The 26,247-nt window shown below is 35.0% G+C and overlaps 1 protein-coding gene across 6 annotated transcripts in view; it reads right to left on the bottom strand.

Moving 5' to 3' along the window:
- CFAP54 (cilia and flagella associated protein 54) overlaps nt 1-26,247 on the bottom strand; it is a 295,832-nt gene that overhangs the window by 195,234 nt on the left and 74,351 nt on the right. For all 6 annotated transcript variants that reach the window (XM_053226636.1, XM_015070493.3, XM_053226634.1 and 3 more), the window contains 5 exons: nt 25,299-25,385; nt 25,085-25,206; nt 10,419-10,595; nt 7,008-7,100; nt 6,566-6,751 (listed from right to left, as the gene is read on the bottom strand). In XM_053226636.1, the coding sequence (XP_053082611.1) occupies nt 6,566-6,751; nt 7,008-7,100; nt 10,419-10,595; nt 25,085-25,206; nt 25,299-25,385 (665 nt within the window). The remainder of the gene's footprint in view (nt 1-6,565; nt 6,752-7,007; nt 7,101-10,418; nt 10,596-25,084; nt 25,207-25,298; nt 25,386-26,247) is intronic.

Genomic DNA, 26,247 nt, shown 5'->3' with positions numbered 1-26,247 from the left:
GGTCTATTCCCAACACAGCATCCAGGGTGAGACTTTGAAAACAGAAGTCATATTATGTCATCCCACTTATAAAAAAAAAAAAAAAAAAAAACCTTTCCAATGGTTGTTCATTTCACTCAAAGTAAAAGCCAAAGTTCTTCTTTTTTTAAATTCTTCTTTTTTAATTTAATGTGTAATTGAGTTGGGTGAAATTAAAATTGGATGTTCTTTCCTTTTAAAACATATTCTTCTAAAAATAATATCATTTATTCAATTAGTGGACATTGTAAAACAAGCAAAGATACCATGATAAAACTATGGTTTGTAAATTCACAACTTTTTGTGGGTTAACAGAGCAGTGCCACGATATAAGATGGTGAACTTACAGATTTTATTTAAATCCAAGTTAGTTAACATACAGTGTAATAATGATTTCAGGAATAGAATTCAGTAATTCGTCACTTAACATATCACACCCAGTGCTCATCCCAACAAGTGCCCTCCTTAATGCCCCTCAACTCTTTAGCCCTTCCCCCCACCCAACACCCTGCCAGCTGCCTTCAGTTTGTTCTCTGTGTTTAAGGGTCTCGTATGGTTTGTCTTTCTCTCTGTTGTTATATTATTTTTGCTTCCCTTCCCATATGTTCATTTGTTTTGTATCTTAAATTCCACATGAGTGGAATCATAGGATATTTATCTTTCTCTGACTGACTTATTTCACTTAACATAATACACTCTAGTTCTATCCACGTTGTTGCAAATGGCAAGATTTCATTCTTTTTGATCACCGAGTAATATTCCTGTGTGTGTGTGTGTGTGTGTGTGTGTGTGTGTGTGTGTGTGTGTGCGCGCGCCCATTCATCAGCTGATGGACATTTGGGCTTTTTCCATACTTTAAAAGCCAAAGTTCTTACAGTGGCCTACAAGTCTTTTTCTGCTCACCCACCCATCTACTTACCTTTTACCTCTCTAACCAATTCTTTTATTCTCCATGGGTCTCTCTGCTCCAGTCACAATGGCCTCCTTGCTGTTTATCAAACATAGCAGGTAAGACTCTGAAAACTATAGGGCTTTCGCTCTAGCTCCTTCTGCAGAATTTTCTTTCTCCTGCGAGCCCCTCCCTTGCCTCCTTTAAGTCTCTGCTTAAATCTCACCTTCTAGATGAGGCCTTCCCTGATCACCCTATTTGATACTGTGAACTACTTTCCCTTCTCTCACCTCACACTTCTAATTCCTCAGAACATACTCCACTTTTTCTTTCCATAGAACTTATCTTGTAACATAGATAACTTACTTATTTACTGTGTTGTTTATTACCTATCTCTTATCATAGCATTTTGTTGACTTTGCTTAGAGCAGTGGTTCTCAAAGTATGGTCCCTGGACCGTCAGTATAACCATCACCTAAGAACTTGTTGGAAATGGAAAATTCCAGGCCGTACCCCAGACCTAGTGAGTAAAAAATTCTGGTGGTAGGACACAACAATCTGTTTAACAAGCACTCCAAGATGCACACTCAAGGTTTATAATCACTAGCCTGGAGCATTGCCTAGCACAGAGTAAGCACACAATAATAACATGTTAAACAAAATTTAAAATCTTTTTTCCTGGTAATTTTCCTACATTCACAGAAGAGGGCATTCAATAATTGTACTACAACACAGTTGACTAGCCCAGGGCGAGTGCCTGACCCAAGGTGGGTGCTTTATAGCACCTTGTGCAAAGCAAAATGGACCCCCACCCAAAGTGTGGCTCTGCTGTCTAGGCTGATGGCACTACATGTACCAGAAGAATTTGAGAGAAGGTTTATTACTCACACAAGGGGCTCCCAGGGAATGTTGGACAGGCACAAGCAGGCCTGGGAAGGAATGGGCTGGGCTTTGATTAGTGCTTGGGGGTGGGAAGGGGTAGGAATGGGGAAAGCTGCTGCCAGCTGGGAGATTTACATTTCCTGTCAGCACCAAAGGTAAGCTCATAGACCTCCTATCAGCCTGCCTATGTATGGAACCAAAGGGAAAAAGAGGGTGAGATTTAAAAACAAGTCAGTGGTCAAACAAAAAAGAGATCAGATTCATTATATTTGGTGGATCACTCAGAATCTCTTTCCTAGGAATCTGGAATCCAGATTAGGAGGCAACTAGGTAGCCTCTCTTTATACCTGAAATTGAAGGATATATAAAAATACAGGAGCTGCCATTTTTTCCTTCAGAGATGGAGAAGTAAAGCAAGTCAGTCTTTAGGGGCATCTGGGTGGCTCAGTCAGTTAAGCGTCCAACTCTTGATTTGGATTCAGGTCATGACCTCACAGTTAAGGGATTGGGCCCTGAGTTAGGCTCTGTGCTACTTGGGATTCTCTCTCCCTCTCTCTCTGCCCCTCCCCCATACTTGCTTGCACCCTGTCTCTCTGAAAATAAATAAATAAACATTAAGAAAGAAAGAAAGAAAGAAAGAAAGAAAGAAAGAAAGAGAAAGAAAGTAAGTCAATCTTTAGAGAAAAAGAAGCAGATGTATACAGAGAACCAAAGGTATGAGGCCTGAGGCTGCCTGGGGTCCAGTGCCTTCCCAGGGCCTCATTGCATTCCTTAAGTCAGGCTGGTTCCCTTACTTGCAATCATAGTCTTAACTGAAACCATAAGTCAAAATTACCTAAATATGGGTTAATGTTGTGGTAATGAGATTGAGAAAAGAGACAGTTCAAAGGAACAAGAGATGACATCTAGCACAGAACCTAGCACAAAGTAGACAATAAATAATTCATCAATAAACAGATGAAGTAGGGAGAGAAGCAATATTCAGTTAGAGAACAAGAGGAAAAAGAAGAGTCGAGACTTCTTAAAGAGCTTTTTAAAATGGGATAACTAGGGGCACTTGGGTGGCTGAATCAGCTGAGCATCCGACCCTTGATTTCAGTTCAGGTCATGATGCCAGGATCGTGAGATCATAATCCCAGGATCATGAGATCTAGCCCTGCATCGGGCTCCACACAGAGCATGGAGCCTGCTTAAGATTCTCTCTCTCTCCCTCTGCCCCTCTCCCCTGATCATGCTTTCTCTCTCTCTCTCTCTCTAAAATTAAAAAAAATAAAATAAAAAATGGGATGGCTATCTTTTCCCTGCTAGCTTTATTGTTTTTAATTTGTAATTGATTAATGACAAAAGGCAAACCTCTATTTATCAAAGAGTTTTGATGAATTCATATATAAAGTGAAAAAAAGTATGAATTTCATTCTCCTGCCACCACTGAGATACTGACAAAGCATTCACCTCCCAACACTGAAATCTACTGCCAGTACTGATCATCAAGACCCACTGAACAACACCAACCCAGCAGAGAAGAGATGGCAGAGATGTGGGCTCTAGAAGAACCTAGCCCAGGTTAGAGGTTGAGTACATGACTCTTGGACCTGGACAGAACAGTAGAAAGGCATGAGCTGGTTCAAGCATCAGGCTTATCACCTGCTACCCGAGTAACCTTGGGTTACTTAATTACGTGACTTCCCTTAGACACCCTTTCTCAAATAAAATGGGATTGGCAGAGGAAGGATTAAATTCATCTCAGTTTCCTAAACTATACAATGAAATTAATAGTATCATCTCACTGTGGGGCACCTGGGTGGCTCAGTCGATTAAGCGTCTGACTCTTGGTTTCTGCTCAGATCATGATCTCAAGGTTTCATGAGTTCAAGCCCTGAGTCAGGCTCTGTACTGGCAGCACAGCTGGGATTCTCTCTCTCTCTCTCTCCCTCTCTCTCTCTGTCCCTTCCCTACCTGCACTGCCTCTGTCTCTCCCAAAATAAATAAATAAACTTAAAAATAATAGTATCACTTCACCGCATTACTGTAATAAACAAAATAATGAATTTTTAAAAGCCTGGCACATAGTAGTTTTTAAATAAATATATCCCCGATTTCTTTTTCTCAATAAGTCATTGTGCCCACTCATTATCTGATTGAGTAGTTCAATAATCCAGATATTTGGTCTTATATCCATTTTAGAAATTGGGAAATTGAGACCAGGCAATTTGCCCAAATTCCTACAGTCCTCCTCATTAGGTTTCTTATTTTCTACATTTTATATCATATTATCTAGTCACTCCTGACTTAAAGGTGAAAAATTAGAAGAAATGAGGCTATAAAGAAGGGGAAATTGGAAAATACCTGTAGAAAATATATCGTTTATAAAGGTTCCTCAAACAATTTTCCAGATAGCCTAAATTAATAGCTTTCTACACTGAGGGGAAACCTAATAAAGATTCGACTGACTTTATTAATGTCTATAGAATAGTGTTGAGTGAAAGTACAACCTAATGTTCCAAGCCAAGTTAATCATAGGCATTTAGCGAAATGTCACTATGTCTTACTAAAAAATACATATGATAATGTTTTTTAAAGAACTGAATCATCCTGAAACTAAAAACTAACCACTGTCAGGAAAAAGAGATTGCAATTCCAAAGGCAAGGTACATTTTCTTGCTGGAACTTAAAAGCTTAAACTCGAGCTGTAAATTAAAGAGTTTTACTAAGTTTACTAAGTAAGAAAATTTTGCTTCAGTCACTTAACATTATGAGAGAGAATGTTCATATACTGTCATAAATGAATACAGTACTGTAAATATCATTATCAATAATGAAACATTGGTCATTACTTCATGGCACTTCTTGTTATTCCAACAGAATAGCTGGGGGTTGGTTTTATTAACTTTCAATGAAGGTTCTGCCAAATGAAACCCAAAAGTCAAACCTCCCTGGAGAAAAGTTAGGCCTTGATAAAATACTCAGTTCCTCACTTTGAAATAACGCCATCACTGCAAATTAGGAAATATATTAGATTCCAAAGAAATAAAAACATCAGAAAACTATGAGCCAATATGATATGCTAAATCCTAGCAATTCTCTCAATTTAATTTTCTTTGAAAAATATGATAATATAAAATACCACTAAGATCTTATCTTCTAATACTAATCAACTATTAAGAGAAAAAAATAGCAAAACAGAAACATGATAAAATTTAAAATAGCCATCATTTCTATAGCCAACAATAGGCTTAAAATTAGATTCTTGAGACTTAGGTCAATGAGTCACTCTTTCTAGTGTCCTTATTCACTGGTAACGGGCAATCATTTCAGCAAATATGTTAATTCATAAGTATATTCATAACTAAAAACAATAACAATATTTATTAGTGCCTACTGTGTGGTAATTGCTATGGTTAAACATCTGGCATGCATAATTCCATTTAATACTCCTAATACATCTGGGAGGTAACTACTATTATTATTATTCCCACTTCACAGATGAAAGTTACTTTTTCAATATTACGTGACTAGTGTGAACCTGAACTCAGGTCTGCGTGTCTTTACTAACCCAGATATTTCACTTCTGTAAATCCATCTCAAAAAAGCAATCGTGGATGCAGATAAAGATGTATATACCAATATGTATAAGGCAGCTTTGCTTATACTAGCAAAAGACTGGAAAAATATCTAACTGCCCAACAATAAAGACTACTAAGTAAACTATGATCTATCTATAAGATGCAATATCATTAAAAGATGCAATATCAAAAAAAAAAAGGTGCAATACCGTTATAAAATACAGCTGTTAAAATTTATACTATGAGGGCGCATGGGTGGCTCAGTCAGTTAAGCATCTGACTTCAGCTCAGGTCATGATCTCACAGTTCATGAGTTCGAGTCCCATGTCAGGCTCTGTGCAGACAGCTCAGAGCCTGGAGCCTGCTTCGGATTCTGTGTCTCCCTCTCTCTCTGCCCCTCCTCCACTCACACTCTATCTTTTTCTCTCTCAAAAATAAATAAACATTAAAAAAAATTAAAAATTATACTATGGAAGAATACTTAATGGAATGAAAAAATTGTCAATTATATATTAAATGAAAATATCAGGATATAAAATAATATATAATTAAAATTATATATTATACATAAATTCAAACACATATGTGTGTATGCACATGTTTATATAAAAATGTGTGTGTGTGTGTAAGTGTATACAGGCATACACACACACAAATGAAAAGATACCTCTGGATCAGGGTTTCTCAATCTTGGTACTACTGACATTTTGGGCTGGGTAATTCTTTGTTATGGAGGGCTGTCCTTTACATTTAGAGTGCTTATCAGCATCCCTGGCCTCTACCCACCAGATTCCAGAAGCACCCTCCTAGGTTATGACAACCAAAAATGTCTCCAGACATTGACAAATGTCCCCTAGGGGCCAAAACTGCCCCTAGCAGGTTGAGAACTGCTACTCTGGATGACAGGATAACAGTTAACATGTATTTTCTTCTTTGTGCATTTCAATATTTTCTAAATTTCTAAAATTACCACGTGTTACATTTGTAATCCAGGGGAAAAATGTTATTATAAAAATCAAATTCACTAAAAAGGAAAGAAATGATTCTTATTTTATGAGACTACCCTGCCCTAATGGAAAATGCATATTACAGGAGCTTTAAAATATCTGCTGTGACTTTTTTTCCCATTGGAAATTACTTAGTAACAGCTCAACAGAAAAAAAAAAAAAAACCCCAAAAAAAAAACGCAAGAAATTAGCAGAATCTCTTCTACCTGCGTCAAGAACATCCGAGTAGTAACAGCAGAAAGAGGTGGATAAACCAGAATTGGTTTAGTTGTCTCCCCAATGGCATCACCAATAAGCTTCCCGTTAGAAGAATAAGCAGCAATTGCAAAGACATATTTTTCATTTGTTTCTAAACCTTTCACTTCAAAAATGCTTTTACCATCAGCTGGTATCTGTTAACAAAAACATATTTCAAGTTATGTATGGAAAATTGAAGTAATGTGACTTTAAAAATATGATTAAGTAACCCTTATATGTAATAAAAAACAAAAGCTTTTGCATTCACTGTTGGATTTTAGTTATCACTTAAACTGAAATTCACTGAAATAATGACATTATAAGGAGGGAAAAAACACGTAATTGTCATAAATGAGTCTTTGGGTAAGATTTCCTGATGTTTAAAGTTTTTTTTTTTTTAATTTGACATACCGCTTCTCCTGAGTTTGGGAGATGATTATTGTTTAGCCTTACTTTTCCATAGCTTCCTTCTGCTTTGCAACCCAAAATGCAGTACCAGGAGACCTGCAGAGGAGAAAGATGAGCCCATTATCTATAGTCTGTTTAACAAGGCATTCAATTTCTTTTATCAAGATGTGGCACTTGTGATGAGCACTGGGTGTTGTATGGGAAGTGTTGAATCACTAAATTGTACACCTGAAACTATTATCACACTATATGTCAACTAACTGGAATTTAAATAAAAATTTTAAAGGCAAAAAAGATGTGGCAAAAGGAATACTTTTCCAAATGAAAATGTTACTATTCAAGTTTTAAAACATGGAATCTAAGTTTACAAATATATTTAGGTTTGTTCTCAAAAAAATATAATAATAAAGACAAATATAGGGCTTGTTTCCCTGAGACTACAAAGACTATTACTCATTGTTGACTATTTTAACTACCATGAACTGAGCAGTTCCTATATGCTAAATATTGTTAGGAAATTTACATAAACTTTCTAATATTTTCAACATCTGTATGAAATGGGATTACTATTGTCATTTTGCTTTACAGGAAATGGAGACACAAAAATGTTCAATAATTTGCTCAAGATCAGATAGTAGCATGGTATTTGATCATTCTTAAATATATGTGGGAACCAAAAGCAAATGCAAATTCTACAGGAACAATCAAACTTGAACTTTAATTAAGTGGTTAGAAATGGTTCTTCTGCCAAGATGCCAAAATAATGGAGATTGCTCACTGGAATAAACTGTTCTCACTGTAGAGAAAAAGGGAGCAAGTTGATACCTAGGGAATGGCCTTATAAAGGAGCCATATTGTCCTGGGGTTGGGGTTGAGGAGGTTGTCATCACTGTGTCACTCCCAACATCTCAACTCCTAAATGAGAGGAAAACTGGGAAGAAGGGAAAACATAATTGTCTCTAAGAAGCAACTGCCTCTTATAGCTTAGCCTCTTCCTCCAGGTCAACAGAAAAATCCTAATGGTGTCTTATCTGCACAACTAGTTCTCAACCCTGGCTGTGCAGAATCACTTTTTAAAATGCAGTTTTCACAGAATCAACCATTTTTAAAAATTACATATACCCAAGTCTGCCTAGCCTCAATGAATTAGAGTTTCTGGTACAAGTGTCCAAACTTCTGTGTCTATAAAGAAAACTGCTCAGGTAATTAAGGAACACTAGACAAAGGAAGAACTCCAACGACAAAGACAGCATTGAAGGAACTTGGAAGCTGAAGCCAGAAAGGGAAAAAAATCAAATGATTCTCAGAAAAAATTTTAAAAACTAACTTTGCTTAACTTCCCATGCAAAAAAGAGTACCATTTTACACAGAAAGGAAAAAAGGCAGAAAGATTGTATTATATGACTTAGATTATTATTTCCTCTAAGTTAAGCTCTCTATGTAAACTAGAATTTGAAGGGTAAATTCTCTCTAAAAGCATTTTTACAAGCAGATTTATATTTTTATTTTGCTCCACAAATGAAAACATCTTAGTTTGTGTAATTATAAGGAACAATGTATAATTAGAATCTACACAACAGTAAAGACACCATGAACAAATCACCATTAACTTTAGAAGTAAAAGTTTATTAATAACATCAGCATTTTCAACTATTAAAACAGATTTTAATGAAACAAATGCTTAACACGAGATTTTGATAAAACAGAAGATGGCTGAACCCTCTAATCAGAAATATTATTTAAGACCACAGCACCATCTAGTGTTGATGAGCATGTAACAGCAATAATTTCCTAGAGCACACAACTCTGCTAGTTTACAATATATATAAATTTCATATAATGTGCTAAGTGACAGGTCCCACAACTACAGGTCAGATGTTGAATTCTTATATATTCCTATTTCTAAGCATTATGTAATAAGATAGACTATTTACTAATTTTAAACACATAAAAAAAGATTTTGGTTAAATGAACCAAAACATTTGAAAAAAAAAAAAAAGAAAGAAAACAAAGAAAAACTCTTGGTAAGGCATCTAGTCTTAGCTCTGTACCGAATTTCCAAAATCAGTGAATCCTCATTTCTAACCAGATCTAAAAAATCCAAAGTTTAACTTTCAAAATGCTAGCAATTATAATAATGCATTTATTACAGCACAGTTAGGTGTAAGATGAATGTTACTTCTATTTCCCTAATCATAAAGCATTATAAAGGTGATATTACTTCTCACTGATGTCCATATCCCATTAGTCTGAAGCTCCTCAAAGAATGGAATCAAACTTTGTGATTATTTTTGTACCTCCATTATCTTGCACAGAGTTGGACAGGTAAAAGATACTCAGTAATGCTCACTGGATACAATTTATCGAAAAAAATCATCAAATAATGTAATCACACTCTATACCATCATTAACTGTCTTAAGCAAACTTTACTATACATGTTTAATATAAGATATTGTGGAACATCAAGTATAATGTGCCAAGAATGTTATATGTTATCTCATTTAATTTTCACAATAAACATATTTTACAAATAAAACCACCACCATCACCACCACCTCAGAAAGTATATTTAGATTTCCTAAGGTCATATTGCTAGAAAGTAGGGGAGCTACAATTTTAAACCTGTATCTGTCTGACTTTAAAGCCTGTGCCCTTTCCACTATACCGAGTTGATATAAGTTCAGCAGAATATCCTAAAAACAATCAAAGATAAAACTTTATTTTTTATACAACATCAAAGAGAATGTTGTTGATCATCCAAAAAAAGGAAAATTTAATGTTTAAAATAGAAATCAGGTGGAACCAAATGCTTGTGAGGACACTAAATCTCAACTTAGAATCATATTTAGGCCAAGTTCCAAGGCATTGGAGATGGGAGAAAGAGTTCATCCTTCAATAAATACATAAAGATTTATGACTTATAATATGGTTGGAACTGTCATATGTTTATATTAAAAGAATCCCCCATTTACTTGGAAGAACTCTGGGAAGAAACTCAAAATTTGCTATTTCCAAATTTCCTATCTCCATCATTGGCTCTGAAAATAACATCTATCCTCCTCAAATGTCTGATTCCAGGTCATCTGAGACCTTCTCCATCTTGAACACACACTTGGTCAGCATATGACTGTGCCATGGTGATAAAGATACTTAAGACAGAAATACTTCTCTACTGTTTCTCCTTACTATACATTTGGGGATAGCAAGGCTATATACAGAGCATAAAGGGAAATAGCATAAAGAAGGAAAGGTCATGAAGAAACGTAGTTAAGACATTACAATACCAATCCCAGTGTTCAGTGCTTATAAATAAGACTATTCAAGTCCTAAGAGCAACAGAGGTATCAATCATGATAGTCATAAAAGTACTTGTGTCGCTTTGCCTGAAATAAAGATCACAATGGGCAACATACCTTAACATCTGAAATAAATGGAGCAGGTTTCAATGTCACAGAACAATGAGTTCGGGATAGCAGGATAGGTGGGGGAGGGATTCTGCTTTTCTTTCTTTCCGAACTCTCCACATATTTTTGATATGAATATAGGGCATTTTGTTCTGTTTCAATCTTCTCAATTAAAGAATATGCTTCCTATAATAAAGTGTGAACATAGAAAAATACATTTCAAGATTTGTAGTGCATTTATATTTCTAGAATTCTGGTAATGTTAAACAACATTATCTTGCTATATATAACTTTTTGAGCCTCAGAATTATACCTGCTTCAAGCATTGAATTCTTTAGCTACTAAATAAGACCAAGTAAAAAATAGCTATAAATTAAATAAATGGAGGCATACTTACATGTCTAATATGGTTATCATTATATTAATATTAAACATTTCATTTTCATATCAAACCCTATGAATATCTAACATCATAATTTCACTGTCCTTAACTAATTCATAGCACAATCATTTATATATACTGATGAACTATACACCTACCCTTAATGCAACTTGAAATGTGACTCTCAAGTAATGAGACTACTGGTATATGTGACTTATGAAAGGAATATTATTGAAAGTTTCTTACGATCAGCAAGGAGAAATAAAAACACCTATTCGGTGAGCCTGAAAGTAAGGTAAGCACCATTTCAAAAGGTAACACATTGAGAGATAATTCATAAAACAAAAAAATAAAAATCTGAAGATCTGAAGATTTCCAAAGAAAGTCTAAATATATCCACAACTATAATGCATGTAAATGGGTTAAAGTTGTCTTTTAAACTAAATTAAAAGGCAAAGACTCTTTAATTGAGGTCCAAAGCAAAAATCCACATAAAGATTAAAATTAAATGGATAATAGAGAAAAAACAGCCTTTCCAACAAATGGTACTAGGACAATCAGATATCCACATGGAGAATAATAAAGTACCCCTACATCCACTACGTACAAATATTAACTCAAAATGAATTACAGACCCAAATGTAAGAGCTAAAATTATAAAATTCTTAAAACACATGAGTAAATCTTTAGGCAATGGTTTCTTAGATATGACAACACAAGCAAACTCACACACACACACACATGCACACACGCACACACACACACACCAAAAAGTAGATACATTAAACTTCATCAAAATTAAAAATTTCAAAAAAAAAGAGAAAATATCTGCCAATCATGTATCTGACAAGTGATTTGTATTCAAAATACATAAAGAACTGTTACAAGTCAATAATAAAAAGACAAACAACCCCATTAAAAAAAAAAGCGGACAAAGGTTTTGAACAGATAGTTCTCCAGAGAAGATCTCCAAATGGCCAATAAGTACAAAAAAGATGCAAAACATCACTGACCATTTAGGGATCAAAATACAAAATCAGCAAGCTAATTCAAGAGGCAGAAAATTTGAATGCAAGATAGTGATAGAGCTGAGAAACATATCCAAAAAATTCATCCCACAACGTCAGTCTCAACTGATCTCATTTTTAAAAAATTTCAAATCTCAAGGAACTAATAACTCCTATACTATTTAAAAATTTTGTAACTACAGACAAAGATAGATAGCTTCTCAAATAATTTTACAAAATTATTATAACCTTGATAACAAAACTTGAAAAGTGACTGCATGTAAAAACATAGGGCAATCTTCTTACAAATATAAATGCAAGAATTCTAAATAAGATACTAATACATTGAATCTAGCAATATATTAAAGAAATAATGTATGGTAATTATATTGTCTCTCTCCCAGGAATACGTGGATAATTTAATATTAGAAAGTGTATGAATACAATTTAATTTATCTATAAATCAAATGAGAAAAAATATGATTATAGGCTCAATGACCAAAAAAATTTTTTTGAACTTCTTTAATATTCATTGTTTATTTTTTTTAAAAAAAGAGGAGGTAAAAAGGAAAATTTTAAAAATCTTAAGACAAATAAAAATGGAAACACAACATACCAAAATCTATGGGATGCATCAAAAACACTTCTAAGAAGAAAGTTTATAAAGAAAATGCTTCCACTAAGAAAAAAGGAAGATCTGAAATAAACAATCTGACTTTATATTTCAAGGGAACTAGAAAAAGAACAAAAAGCTAAGCCTAAAATTAGTAGACAGAAGGAAATAACAAAGATGAGAAGGGAAATAAATAAAAGAGAGACCAGAAAAATAAAGAAAAGATCAACTAAAATAAGAGCTGGTTTCTTGAAAAGATAAACAGAACTGAAAAACTTTTAGCTAGACTAAGAGAAAAAGGGAGAAGACTCAAATAATATCAGAAATGAAAGAGGAGACATTATAACTGATACCACAGAAATACAAAGAACCATAAGACATTACTATGAACATTACACACCAACAAATTATATAACCTAGAAGAAATTGATCAATAACTTGAAATATATGACTTACCAACTCAGAATCATGAAGAAATAGAAAAGATGAACAGGCCAATAACAAGTAAGGAGATGAATTAGTAATCAACAACCTCCCAATAAAGAAAAGCCCAGAATCAGAAAAATTTAAAGAATCAATATCAATCATTCTTAAACTATTCCAAAAAAATGAAGAGAAGGGGACACTTCCAAACTGATTTTATGAAGCCAGTATGCCCCTGATAACAAAGCCTGGCAAGGACACTACAACAAAAGAAAATTACAGGTCAACATCCCTGACGAATATAAATGCAAAAATCCTCAACAAAATATTGGTAAACCAAATATAACAATACATTAAAAGGATTATACACCATGATGAAGTAGGATTTATTCCTGGGATGCAAGGATGGCTCAACATAAATGTGATACAAATCAGTAAATGTGATAAACCACATCAACAAAATGAAAGATAAAAATAATATGATCATTTCAATAGATTCAGAAAAAGAATTTAACAAAATTAAACATCCTTTTATGATTAAAAAAAAAAACCTCTCTACAAACTGGATATAGAAGAATCATACCTAAACATAATAAAGGCCATATATGGCAAACCTAATGCTAACATCGTACTCAATGGCAATGGGTCGAAAGCATTCCCACTAAGATCAGGAAGAAGACAAGAGTGCCCATTCTTACCACTCCTATTCAACATGCTACTGGACATCCTAGCCAAAGCAATCAGAAAAGAAAAAGAAATAAAAAGTATCTAAATCTAAAAGAAAGAAGAAAATTGTCTCTGTTTACAGATGACATGATTATATAGAGAGAAAACTGCAAAGACTCAACCAAAACACTGTTAGAACCAATAAACAAATTCAGTAAAGTTGCAAGATCCAAAATCAACATAAAAAATATGTGGCATTTCTATACACTAACAACAAACTATCCAAAAAATAAAAATAAGAAGAAAAAAGTCCCATTTATATTAGTGTCAAAAACAAGAAAAGAGCAATAAACTTAACCATGGAGGTAAAAAAGGTCTGTGCATAAAACGTTGATGAAAGAAACTGAAGAAGACACAAATAAATGGAAAAATTCCCAGTGTTCATGGGTAGGAAGAGTTAATATTGTTGAAATATTCATAGTACACAAAATGATCTACAAATTCAATGTAATCTTTATGAAAATTCCAATGGCATTTTTCACAGAAATAGAAAAGGCAATCCTAAAATTCATATAGAATGACAAAAGATCCAAATAGCTGACACAGACTTAGGCAAGAAGAACAAAGCTGATCTCAAACTATATAACAAAGCTGTAGTAATCAAAAATATGGTATAGATAGAGAGAGAGAAAGAAAGGAGGAAGGGAGAGAGAAAGGAAGAAGAAAAGAAGGAAAGAAAGACCAATGGAATAAAACAGAGAGCCCAGAAATATGGTCAACTAATTTTTGACAAAGTCTCCAAGTATATACAATGAAGAAAGGTTCTTTAGGTTCTTTAATAAATAGGTTCTTTAATAAACGGTATTGGGAAAACTGGATATCCATATTTAAAAGAATGAAATTGGACCATTATCTTATTATATGCAAAAATCAACTCAAAATGGATTAGAGACTTAAACATAAGACCTGAAAACCACAAGCTCCTAGAAGAAAACATAAAGGAAGAGCTCTTTGACATTGGTTTAGGCAACAATTGTTTTTGGTTCTGACAGAAGAGGTATAGGCAACAAAAACAAAAGTAAATAAGCTAAAAACCTTCAGCACAGCATAGGAAACAATCAACCAAATGAAAAGGCAACCTATGGAACTGGAGAAAATATTTACAATCTATACATTCAATAAGGCCTTGATATCTAAAATATATAAGGAACTGTAAACTCAATAGCAATCAATCCAGTCAAATAACTTAAAAATGGACCAAAAAAAACCAAATAGACATTTTTCCAAAAAAGACATTCAGATGGCCAACAGGTACATGAAATGATGCTCAACATCACTTATTATCAGGGAAATGTAAATAAAAACCACCATGAGATAGTATCTCACACCTGTTAGAATGTCTATTATCAAAAAGACAAATGATAACAAATGTTGGTGTAGATGTGGAGAAAAGGGAACCTTTGTACAATGTTGGTAAGGATATGAACTGGTACAACCAATGTGGTATACAGTATGGAGGTTCCTCAAAAAATTAAAAATAGAACTATCATGTAATCCAGCAATCCCACTTCTGGGTATTTATCCAAAACAAATGAAATCATTATCTTAAGGTGTATCTGCACTCCTATGTTCATTGCAGCATTATTCACTATCACCAAGATGTGAAGACAATCTAAGTGTCCACTGATAGATAAATAAAGAAACTGTGTTACATATATACAATGGAATATTATTCAGCCTTAGAAAATAAGAAAATTCTGCCAATTGGAGTGACATGTATGACCTTGAGGGCATTATACTAATGAAATGAGCCAGACAAAGAGAAATACTGTATGGTATCATGTATATGTGTAATCTGAAAAAATAAAAGTCAAACTCATAGAAACAGTAAGTAGAATGGTGATTGCCAAGGGCAAGAAAGAGGGGATTCGGTCAAGAGGCACAAACTTCCAGTTATAAGATGAATAAGTTCTGAAAATCTAATGTAGAGCATGGTGACTACACTTAATAATAGTGTATTGCATCCTTGAAATCTGGCAAGAAAACATATCTTAAGTGTTCTCACTCAGAAAAAAAAAAGGTAACTACATGATACGATAAATGTATTAATTAAGCTGATTGTGGTAACCATTTTATAATGTACAATAGTCCCTGCTTATCCACAGGAACACATTCCAAGCCCCCCAATGGATGCCTGAAACCACAGACATATCAAACCCTATATATACTATTTTTTTCTTATACATATATACCTATGATAAAGTTTAATTTATAAATTAGGCACAGTAAGGGATTAGCAATATCTAATAATAAAATAGAACAATTATAACAATATATTATAATAAAAGTTATGTGAATGTGGTCTCAAAATATCTTATTGTACTTGTACTCATCCTCTTCCTGTGACAATGTGAGAAGATAAAATGCCTATGTGATGAGATGAAGTGAAGTGAATGTCATAGGCACTGTGACACAGCATTAGGCTACTACTGACCTTCTGAGGATACATCAGAAGGAGAATCATCTGCTTCTGGGCTGTGGTTGTCTGAAGGTAACTGATTCCTCAGAAAGCAAAACCACAGATAAGAGGAGACTACTCTATATGTACATCAAATCATCACATTATACATTCTAAGTATATTACAATTTTATTTGCCAATTATGCCTCAGTAAAGATGGGGGTGTGGCAAACCTCAGTAAACTAGGAAAGCTCTTGCCTTAGCATGAGAAAAATATTAATTTTAGCCAATAGCCAAAATTATGGCTAATAGGGAAGCACTAAAAGAATTATCAATAAAATCCAGAAGGAGACACAATGCCCCTATTCATTTTTGTTCTGGAAGCTCCAGCCAATTTAATAAATTTAAGAAAAGAAATACCGAAAATGAGAAGACAGATGTCTGCCTACCAAATTTCAAATACATTTCACTCTGATACAAAAACCTGTACTGTCTCCCCTGCAGAAGACATGCTAAGTTCAAAGCTTCCATTTGGAGATGGGGACTTGAGCTCAAAAGAAAGGGTAAGACTGGAGATAGGATCCACGAGTCATTTGCATCAAAGTGATATTTAAAACTGAGTGAGTAAACTAGTTCCCTGTGGGAGTGTAGATTATAAAACTGTAGTATCATACATTTTCTCCTAAAATAAAGATTGACCTAAATTGAGATCAGAATGAACTCATTTTTATTGTTTATAGGAAATGGCTGACATTAAGGTCTAAAATCATTAGTTGTGATTAAAATTTATCTGTAATAATAAATGGGCTTTTAAATTCTGCTTGTTCTGTGCAAGGAGGGCTTGAATTTTTTTTTTTTTTTTTTTTTTTTGGCATTTATCGTTAAGAATCTTAGCCATCTGCATAGGACAATTACTCCATCATGTGAGAAGGGGTGTATTAAATGGTAACCATGTTCCTAGGGCCTACATGGTAAAGACCTTAGCTGTTTAGACTCAAAACTAATTTACAGACATGTGGTGCTCAGTATAACTTGAATCATTAAATGAATGAATCAATCAAGGGGATAGGATGGCATCTATTATTCATTACCATCTCTACTTTTTCATTCATTCAACCAAACTGAGAAGAATGGAGAAAATGGATGGAAAGAGAGATGTTAAAGGAGCTGTGTCTTAACACACTATGAGAGAATCAAGCAATCAGCAGTGCCAGTTCAGCCCAGAGGACACAACAACTATGGTGCTGGACAGAGGCTCATTGACCTTTCCACCCTATACCATAGACAAAAGACCAGATTTGGCTCCCTGAGAGAACAGACAGGCCCACAGAGCAGGGTTCTCTCAAAAGGCAACAATAGGTAGGAGCTTGATGAGGAAGAGACCAGAATCAAAATGAGGAAGAAGCTTGAGCAGAAAAAGATAAGTAGATTCCTCCCAGATAACTGTGGAAAATTTTAAAGACATTCCTACTTGAACAGAAGGGAGATGAAAGCTATTATATTTTGAACATTAAATGTTAATGTGCCTTCATTTGCGTCACAGACTGTGGAGACCAAGATATTTTAGGCTGCATAAGAACAGGTGAGATCAGCCTGAGGAAAAATTATGCAACACAAGGGAAGGGACCAATACTTTAAAAGTTTCCGTCCTCTGGATTATGTGTGCAGCCTATAAAATGCACCAGCAGCCCTGGTTTACTGGCCCTAATATTAACACACACTACTTTTGACCTTATCTCAACTGGCTAGCCAACTGCCCTGGGCTTTCTACACGTATTTCCAAAATTTGCCTCAGCAGTTCATGCTCCAGTAAACCAGTCGGACACTAGCATCTTCTGACTTGAATTTAGCAGCTTCTCTCTCCATATCCATGAATCCAACTGAGATTTTTTAAAACTTCCTGCTTTCTGCCATGGCACAGATATTTCTCCAACCTGGCTATTGATCAATATCATCTATGGAGTTTATTTAAAAATTAAGATATTCCATCCCCACTCCGAAACTATTTAATAAAAATCTCCAGGGATGAGGCTTGAGCATCTGTATTTTTTTTTAAGTTTATTTCTTTATTTTGAGAGAGAAAGTGCGGCGGAGGTGGGAGGGCAGCGAGAGACGGAGAGAGAATCCCAAGCAAGCTCCGTGCTCAAACTCACAAACTGTGAGATCATGACCTGGCCTGAAATCAAGAGTTGGAGGCTTAACCAAGTGAGCCACCCAGGTACCCCAAACATCTGTATTATTAACAAATGTCAAGGATAATTTTGAAGTACAGTAGTGACTGGGAGCCACTGATTGAAATGAGTTAATCAGCTTCCTACCCTTTCTCTCAGTCTCTAATCTCCTCAACCTCGTCATCTAGCCTTTCAATGACTCCTCCTATACTTGTTACAGTGCAAACTCCTCCACAGCCCTTTGTATTCTGATCATGATTATACTTTCTAGCCTTATCTCCTTCTCTACTCTTTTGTTCTCCCATAACTACCTCCTATCCTTCCCTGAGAACCTGTGCTTGTCACACCTTGAAGCTTTTCCCATGAACTTCCTCTTCCTGAAGGGTTTTACATCCTTTTCTGTGCTTCAAGACTCACTCAAAAATCACCTCTGAATCCTCCCAAAAGAAGTCCCACACATTTAGGTACTTAACTCTCGTCATTTACCATTCTTTATTTTAGCAGGTATCACACAATACGATCTGTGTACGTGATTGTCTACACTCTCTAAGCAATGAGTGTCTTGGCCACAATGACAGTGCTTTATTTATCTCTTTAGGTTCAGTAAATGTGTTTTGAATGAAAGATATATGAAATTATGACAGACAAGGATGCTCTATAATGCATTTTAAGAGAATATGTTTAAAATGTTCTGATTCAGTCTTGATCAGTTTTAACTTTAGACTCCCCAACTCAGATTCCATGGCCCAATTTGAAATAGACTAATAAAAGCACTAAGGTCTTAAATGAAAGGTAACAAAAGTCTAAAACAGAGTCCTTGATTTATGTAAATCAGATAAATTCTATAATAGTACTCAAGGTAAAACCTAGTGCTAGTTAGAAATTAAAATCCTGTGGAGAAATAGGAACCGTCTTGCACTGTTGGTGGGAATGCAAACTGGTGCAGCCACTCTGGAAAACAGTGTGGAGGTTCCTCAAAAAATTAAAAATAGACCTACCCTATGACCCAGCAGTAGCACTGCTAGGAATTTACCCAAGGGATACAGGAGTACTGATGCATAGCGGCACATGTACCCCAATGTTTATAGCAGCACTCTCAACAATAGCCAAATTATGGAAAGAGCCTAAATGTCCATCACCTGATGAATGGATAAAGAAATTGTGGTTTATATACACAATGGAGTACTATGTGGCAATGAGAAAGAATGAAATATGGTCCTTTGTAGCAATGTGGACGGAACTGGAGAGTGTTATGCTAAGTGAAATAAGCCATACAGAGAAAGACAGATACCATATGGTTTCACTCTTATGTGGATCCTAAGAAACTTAACAGGAATCCATGGGGGAGGGGAAGGAAAAAAAAAAAAAGAGGTTAGAGTGGGAGAGAGCCAAAGTATAAGAGACTTAAAAAATGAGAACAAACTGAGGGCTGATGGGGGGGTGGGAGGGAGGGAAGGGTGGGTGATGGGTATTGAAGAGGGCCTCTTTTGGGATGAGCACTGGATGTTGTATGGAAACCAATTTGACAATAAATTTCAAATATTTTAAAAAAATGAAACTAATTAAAAAAAAAAGAAATTAAAATCCTAACTTAGTAAGCCAAATCATTGAGTTGCTAAAAGCATTCCATTTATAAGAGAGTGACTGGTACACTAATTAGAAAAAGTATCTATGCCCCCATGTTCATTTCAGCATTATTTACAATAGCCAAGACACATTATATATATATGAATATATAACTCATATGTATGAATATTATTCAGCCATAGAAAAAAAATGAAACCTTGCCATCTGAGACAACATAGATGGACCCTGAGGGCAATACGTTAAGTGAAATAAGTCAGAAAAAGACAAATACCATATGATGTCATTCACATATGGAATCTGAAAAAAACCAAGTTCATTGGTGGTTGCCAGTTGGTTGGGGGTGAGAGGTGGGGCAAAAATGGGTGAAAGGGGTCAAAAGGTACAAATTCCCAGTTATAAAATAAGTCATGGGGGTGTAATGTACAGCCCAGTGACTACAGCTAATAATACTGTATTCCTTATTTAAAAGTTCCTAAGAGAGTAAATCTGAAAAGTTGTCATCACAAGAAAAAAAATTTTGTAACTGATAACAAATACCTAAGTTAATAAGATTTTTTGCAGTGATCATTTAGCAACATATACAAATATCGAGCCATTACGTTACACACCTGAAACTAATATAACGTTATATGTCAATTACACATCAATTTTTAAAAAAGAAAGTGATTAGGGCTTTTTAAAGGGGGTTCCTCAAACAAAAGGAAAAAAATATTACCAGAAAAGTAGTCCCAAAAACTCAAGAAAGAAAAATTCCCATGAAACCAGCTCTATTCAACTGTAAAAAGAGAAAATGTTCTCAGTATGGACATGACTGTTGCCTATAACACGTCCAACATGTTGCCTAATATGTCCATCAAAACATATTGTTTTATTGCCATTAAAAATTGTAGTGAAGTCCAAAGTACTTTTGTCTGAATGTAAATCTCTGCCTATAGTTCCCATAGAGAAACAGACCTGCTTCTTTTTAGAAGTTACTCAATGCTTACGAGGACAGATTGACATTAAATACGTTTGACATCGACAGTGCAGCAAAACACTTGGGGAAAGATATAATGCAATCTTCAAGGTCATGATTAACAACTATCCATAAAAAACGATCATAAGACTGGAATAATAAAGTGCCATATTTATTACTTGTCTAGTAGACCTCCTGAGGTATATTCTGGATTCTCAGCACTATTACATACATTTTAGAAGGAGATGAAAAGTTAAGTCATATCCAAGAATCCAGGAAAGAAATATTTTTTTTATTGCTAAGAATAAAATATACAATTTATAAGATCAATCTCAGAGACAACACAAAAAGAAACATATAGTTTGATAGAGGAAAGTATATCTAGAACACCAAAAAATAGTTCTGATATGATAAAACAGAATGTTCCAGAATGCTTAAAGTGGAAGACAGAGTAGTAGTAGTAGTAATAATAATAATGGCTAACATTTATTGACTGCTTGTTCTGTGCCAAATGCTAATCATTTTACATGCATCATTTTCTTGAATCTTCCCAAGAACCCCCATTTTATATATGAAGAAATTAAAACTTAGGAGAGCATAAGTAACTTGACCTTGATCATACAGCTAGTCAGTAGCAGAACCAAAACTTTAACCCAACACCCTATACTCCTAACTACTATGTATCTTGTCTTAATACAAAGCTAAGTTAAAAAGAAGCATGGAAAGGCAACCTGGATGAAGTTTCCTACGAAATACCGTTAAAACTTGAAATATAAGTCAGCTAAAATCTCCTGTCAATAGTTTGAAGTCTATTGACTTCAAAATATGACTTCACAGGAGGGGGTCGGAATCAGAAAGAATTTGCTCTTTATGGGAAAGACTTCAACATGGAACAATTAAAAAACAATTAAAAGAGATCTGATAAGATCTCTGAAAAAAAATTGATTTACATATATTCTTTCCCCAAAAGCAAATAGAATTGATTTGACTAAAATGCTATAAAATTATACTTAGTAATCCAATTAGTAATTATACTTAGTAATTATACTTAGTAATCCAATTACCGCTAATGTAATAAAAAGACAACATGGACTTTCAGAAGCCCAATAACCAAGACAGGAAAAAGGGGGGGGGGGAGGTTGGAAATCCCCATAATCAAAAAACAAACCAGTCATTTCATTTAGAAAGCTAACAAGCTATTATCAAAGGTTTGTCTCTCACTCCTGGCAACAAGTTGGTCCACTTATAACTGATTAGGAATAAAATGGACACCTGATGAGATTATGCAGCTCCACAAGGTCAGGAAACTTCTGAAAAACTTAAACAGGGTATGAATTATTTAAGAGTTCTGAAAAGAAAAAGACCCAGGCTTTTCAAACCTTTTTATGGTATCAGGTGACACATCAGTTACTGATTTGGGGATAACTTTATTACAAAATCATGATAATGTAAACCATTCTGTAATATACCCCAGCAGAAATGATTGCCAAGGGAAAGAAATTTATTTGTCTTCTTTAAAGAGAGAAAGTTTGGCAATTATTTGAGCCATAACATCATTGTTTACGAGAGTACTCTAAGGACTGATCATTAAGCCTTAACACTTGGATAAAAAACTACCATTGAGGAGCAGAGGTGGCTATAGATGATTTCAGAACTTCTAAATAAATATTCAACATATTCCTAGTTGGTGAAATCCTTGTGGAGGACCCCTCATAAAAAAAAAAAAATAGAGCCTCTAAATGCATCTCATGATTCTATCCTAAGAAGACATTATACTTACAATTTTTCTTAAGTTAAAATAGTTTCACTTAAGAAATAGAAGGAAAAGGCACACAGGGAGAAAAGCATGAAAACTTCTGACTTCTCACAACTCCAGTCTGTCCCCCAGTGTCAAAGGTAGGAAGATAGAGATATAACAGGGGAATGAGCATATTATGACAGCATGAAGACCAGATTCAGTCATAATAAAACAAAAGGGAAAATCCCAGAGGCTTTATTCTCTCCAGGCTCTGAGAGGCCACAAAATTACTCCTGAGAGAAACAGTTCTAAAAGAAAGATAAGTTTTATTTGATGTAGAAATAGGACTGAAGTATTAGTATCCTCCAAGTACCAGATAGTAGCAAGGGGCTTCAGAAGCATCTGATGAGAAAATGAATCTGAACACACCCCCAAAGTTTTCCAACAAAAATCAGGCACCAGTCATCTGAGACTATCCAAACTATCATAAAACTCCTTCATTCAAATGCTAGATATTCAAATTTAATAAGGCTCTTCCCTAATACTGCCAGGACGGACTTACCAACCTTGAACACCAATAGCATCAGTCCATCCAAAATCCTCAGACTTCCTCTGTGGTCTCTTCTTCTTACCATCTTATCCCAATACCCACCCCTCCCCTTGCATCTATGCTTCTGAGACACTGAGACCCATAGGACCACAAGAACTCTATGAGATTTCTAGCTTCAGGAATTTTGTACATGTTGTTTTCTCTTCCATAATTTCATTTCCACCCTTTGTCTTCCTCTTTCTCTGCCTGTCAGTATTCAACTTCACGATTCCTTTTCTGTATGTTTCCTTAAACATTACCCACTGCTGGGTTGGGTACTCCTCTGCCTAATTCCCCTGGCACTCTTTGCAATGAAAGCATCTATAGCAATGACCCATAATTACCTACTTACTTATCTATGTTCCCACAGACTGGATTTATCTTGAAGGCAGGGACCACAAAGAGAAGGCAACCCATCAATATTTCTTAAATAAATAAAGGATTTAATTTGTTTTTATCCCCTGTACTCAGCATAATACCAGGCACACAATCAATGTGCAATAAATATTTGCTGAATGGATGGTAAGTACTCAAAAACATTTTTTGGATGAATGAAGTAATGGACAGATGATCAGAGAGTGCTATATATCAGAAATCTTAAATTCCAATATCCTACTTTCTGACCTCAAATACCTATCCTTCCAGCTCTCTCAGATTCTGATTTTCTGGTCTCTGACCTCACAGAGATGTCTAGTCTCTTGACATCTTCCTAGTCACCAAGCCTTTAAAGACCGTGAGGGTGTCATTTCCCTCTCACTCATTCTGTACCCATTTTTATTATGAACTTTTAACCCATACTATCATTGGTAAAAATCCAGCCCTGTACATATTTCTGCTGTCACAAATATTCTGCTGTCACAGCTACTAAAAATAACACACCAGGATAATGTCATACCACTATGCAGATGGGGCTTCTTAAAAATTCATGGTCTTCAACTTCAGCCAGAACTTTGGGCTGGCCAGTCATTTAACTTGGAGTCAGCTTCCCCATCCATTCCTCATTCATTCCTCTCCACTCTGTAACCATCTTCTCTCTCCTCGGTCCAACTGTCCACCCTTGCTCTCCGCTGTTGGCAGATATCCCTTGCTTCCTACTCTATCAGATGATTGGCATAAGAAGGCATCAACTCAACTCTCTGCCTCCACACCAATAGACTCACTCTAATCTACATCAGTCTTTTCCTCCTTCCCTTTTATATCAGAGGATGAGGCGTCTGCCCTGCAGCCCACCCTCCACTGAAGATGAATCACTTTATCTGTGTTTTCAATCATCTCCTTCCCTCTTCTAATAGGATTCTGCTCTATCATTAACCCCTCTCATATCTTCAATTCCTTTTCTTCTGGCTCTTCATCCTCATTATATAAATATGCTAAACTTTTTCTCTTAAACTCTTCTTAAACTCTGTATCTTCTCCCTAGCTTTGACCTACTTTTGTCTTTCTCTTATCAGCTAAACTACTTGTATCATTATTCTCTACTTCACCATGTGCCATTCACTCAGCCAATACAATCAAATTTTTATGGGTAATACAGTATGAGAGACAAAATTTTTAAAAATCCCCTAACTTTAAATTTTACTGCCCTCAAAAATTTAAACTCTAAAATCAATATACAATGAATCAGCAAGAAGACAGAACAATCTCCAGGTCAGAGTAAGATAATAAGGCATTTGGTCCATAAATCAGCAATACCACCAGAGAGGAGATATGTGAGCCAATGGACTTGAAGTATTTTAATTCCATAGTAAGGAATGCATTATGCTAGCATAGTGTCACTTAAATTCTATAGTTTCCCTTATTTTTAATCCTTCTGATTTTATTTGGCTTCCAATGTAAGTTGCCCCTACAAAGAGAAAATACAGTGAGAGGATCTATCATTTTAGGAGAGTTCAGGACTGGCAATACAAATTAGTTCCCTGTTCAGAACCATTCTACTTCTCAAAAGAGAGGACTAGATATAAGGACCCTAAAAGTTCATAATCTAACGAACACATTATTTTTAGCAAAGGGAACTAAATCATTCATTTAACAATGGTTGTTATGTCAGGAGTAAAAAAAAAAAAAAAAAGGAATGGCATGCTGTTACCATCAAAAAGTTGTGTGAACATGTAGAGGCGGCATCTTTTTCAAATACTAGAAGAGCTTTCTGCATCAAGTAAATCGCTTTGGACAGCTTATTCTTCTTTATTTTATTCATTACACTTAATTCTGAAACAGAAAATACACATTTTTACCAAAAGGGAAACATAAAAACTATCTTTAAATTTTATGGAAAAACAGTTTATCCCAATTTTAATTACCTGTAAAACAGTCAATGCTTCTAGATTGTTTCAGCTTTTTTGGATCTTTGGCAGATACATGCTTGCTAGCAGCTGGAGTCTGCAAAACTGAAGAAGGAGAAGATTGCCATTACAATTAGATTTGTATCCAAAAAAGGGCATATTTTCTAAACATTAAAGGGTAACTATCTATTTGCAAAATTATTACTTCCTCTCATATGTCATGTCTTTTTTCATTAATAGATAAAAATTCAAACAAATCTACAACAATCTATAAATAAATGCAGTTTAATTGACAAACTGTCTTTTATTTGCCACGGTATGCCTGAGGACATAAAAAATATTCAAATTATAAAAATATTTAACTTGCTATCTCATCTTAAATAAAATCATCTTGAAAGTTGATGAATGAGATCCAACCTACTTTTATTCACTTCCCTTTTGATAAACTTTTTAAAACTGCTCCATCCACGATCCCTGCAAGATCTCTGAGTACCCCAAGAATACCTCCACTCGCCTCTCTCAAGATTTTCAACTAACACATGAATTCTTGCCAGCTGACTATGGGCAGTGAGAGATCCTGGTGTACAGTTGGGATGAGCCATCATTGTGGTCTAGGAAAGAGAGGATGATGGAGAAGAGAATAAAAGTATGCTGGCCCAGGAAGATGGAGAATGTTGCTCTGATTTTGATTTTTGAGGTCTGGTCCTCAAGAGATCAGGCAATATTTTGTTTCTTGGAGATATGTGAAGGTACTTGTAGTAACCTAACAATAAACCCCTGTTATTTTAATTATTTGTGCTAATGCCATGAGATGATGATTGACTGATGAAAAGATGCCAACAGATACCATTAAAGGATATAAAGTTTCTTTAATGGTGAAGGATAAGGGAATTTCTCTGCATGGAGACAGCAACACAAAGCAGAAAATAATGCATCATTCTCTCAGTACCTGGTGTATTATAAGTGC

This window comes from Acinonyx jubatus, chromosome B4 (genome assembly GCF_027475565.1).
Source record: "Acinonyx jubatus isolate Ajub_Pintada_27869175 chromosome B4, VMU_Ajub_asm_v1.0, whole genome shotgun sequence".
Lineage (NCBI taxonomy): Eukaryota > Metazoa > Chordata > Mammalia > Carnivora > Felidae > Acinonyx > Acinonyx jubatus.
The sequence above is the reverse complement of the archived record's forward strand: the minus strand, read 5'-3'. Positions and strand labels throughout refer to the sequence as shown.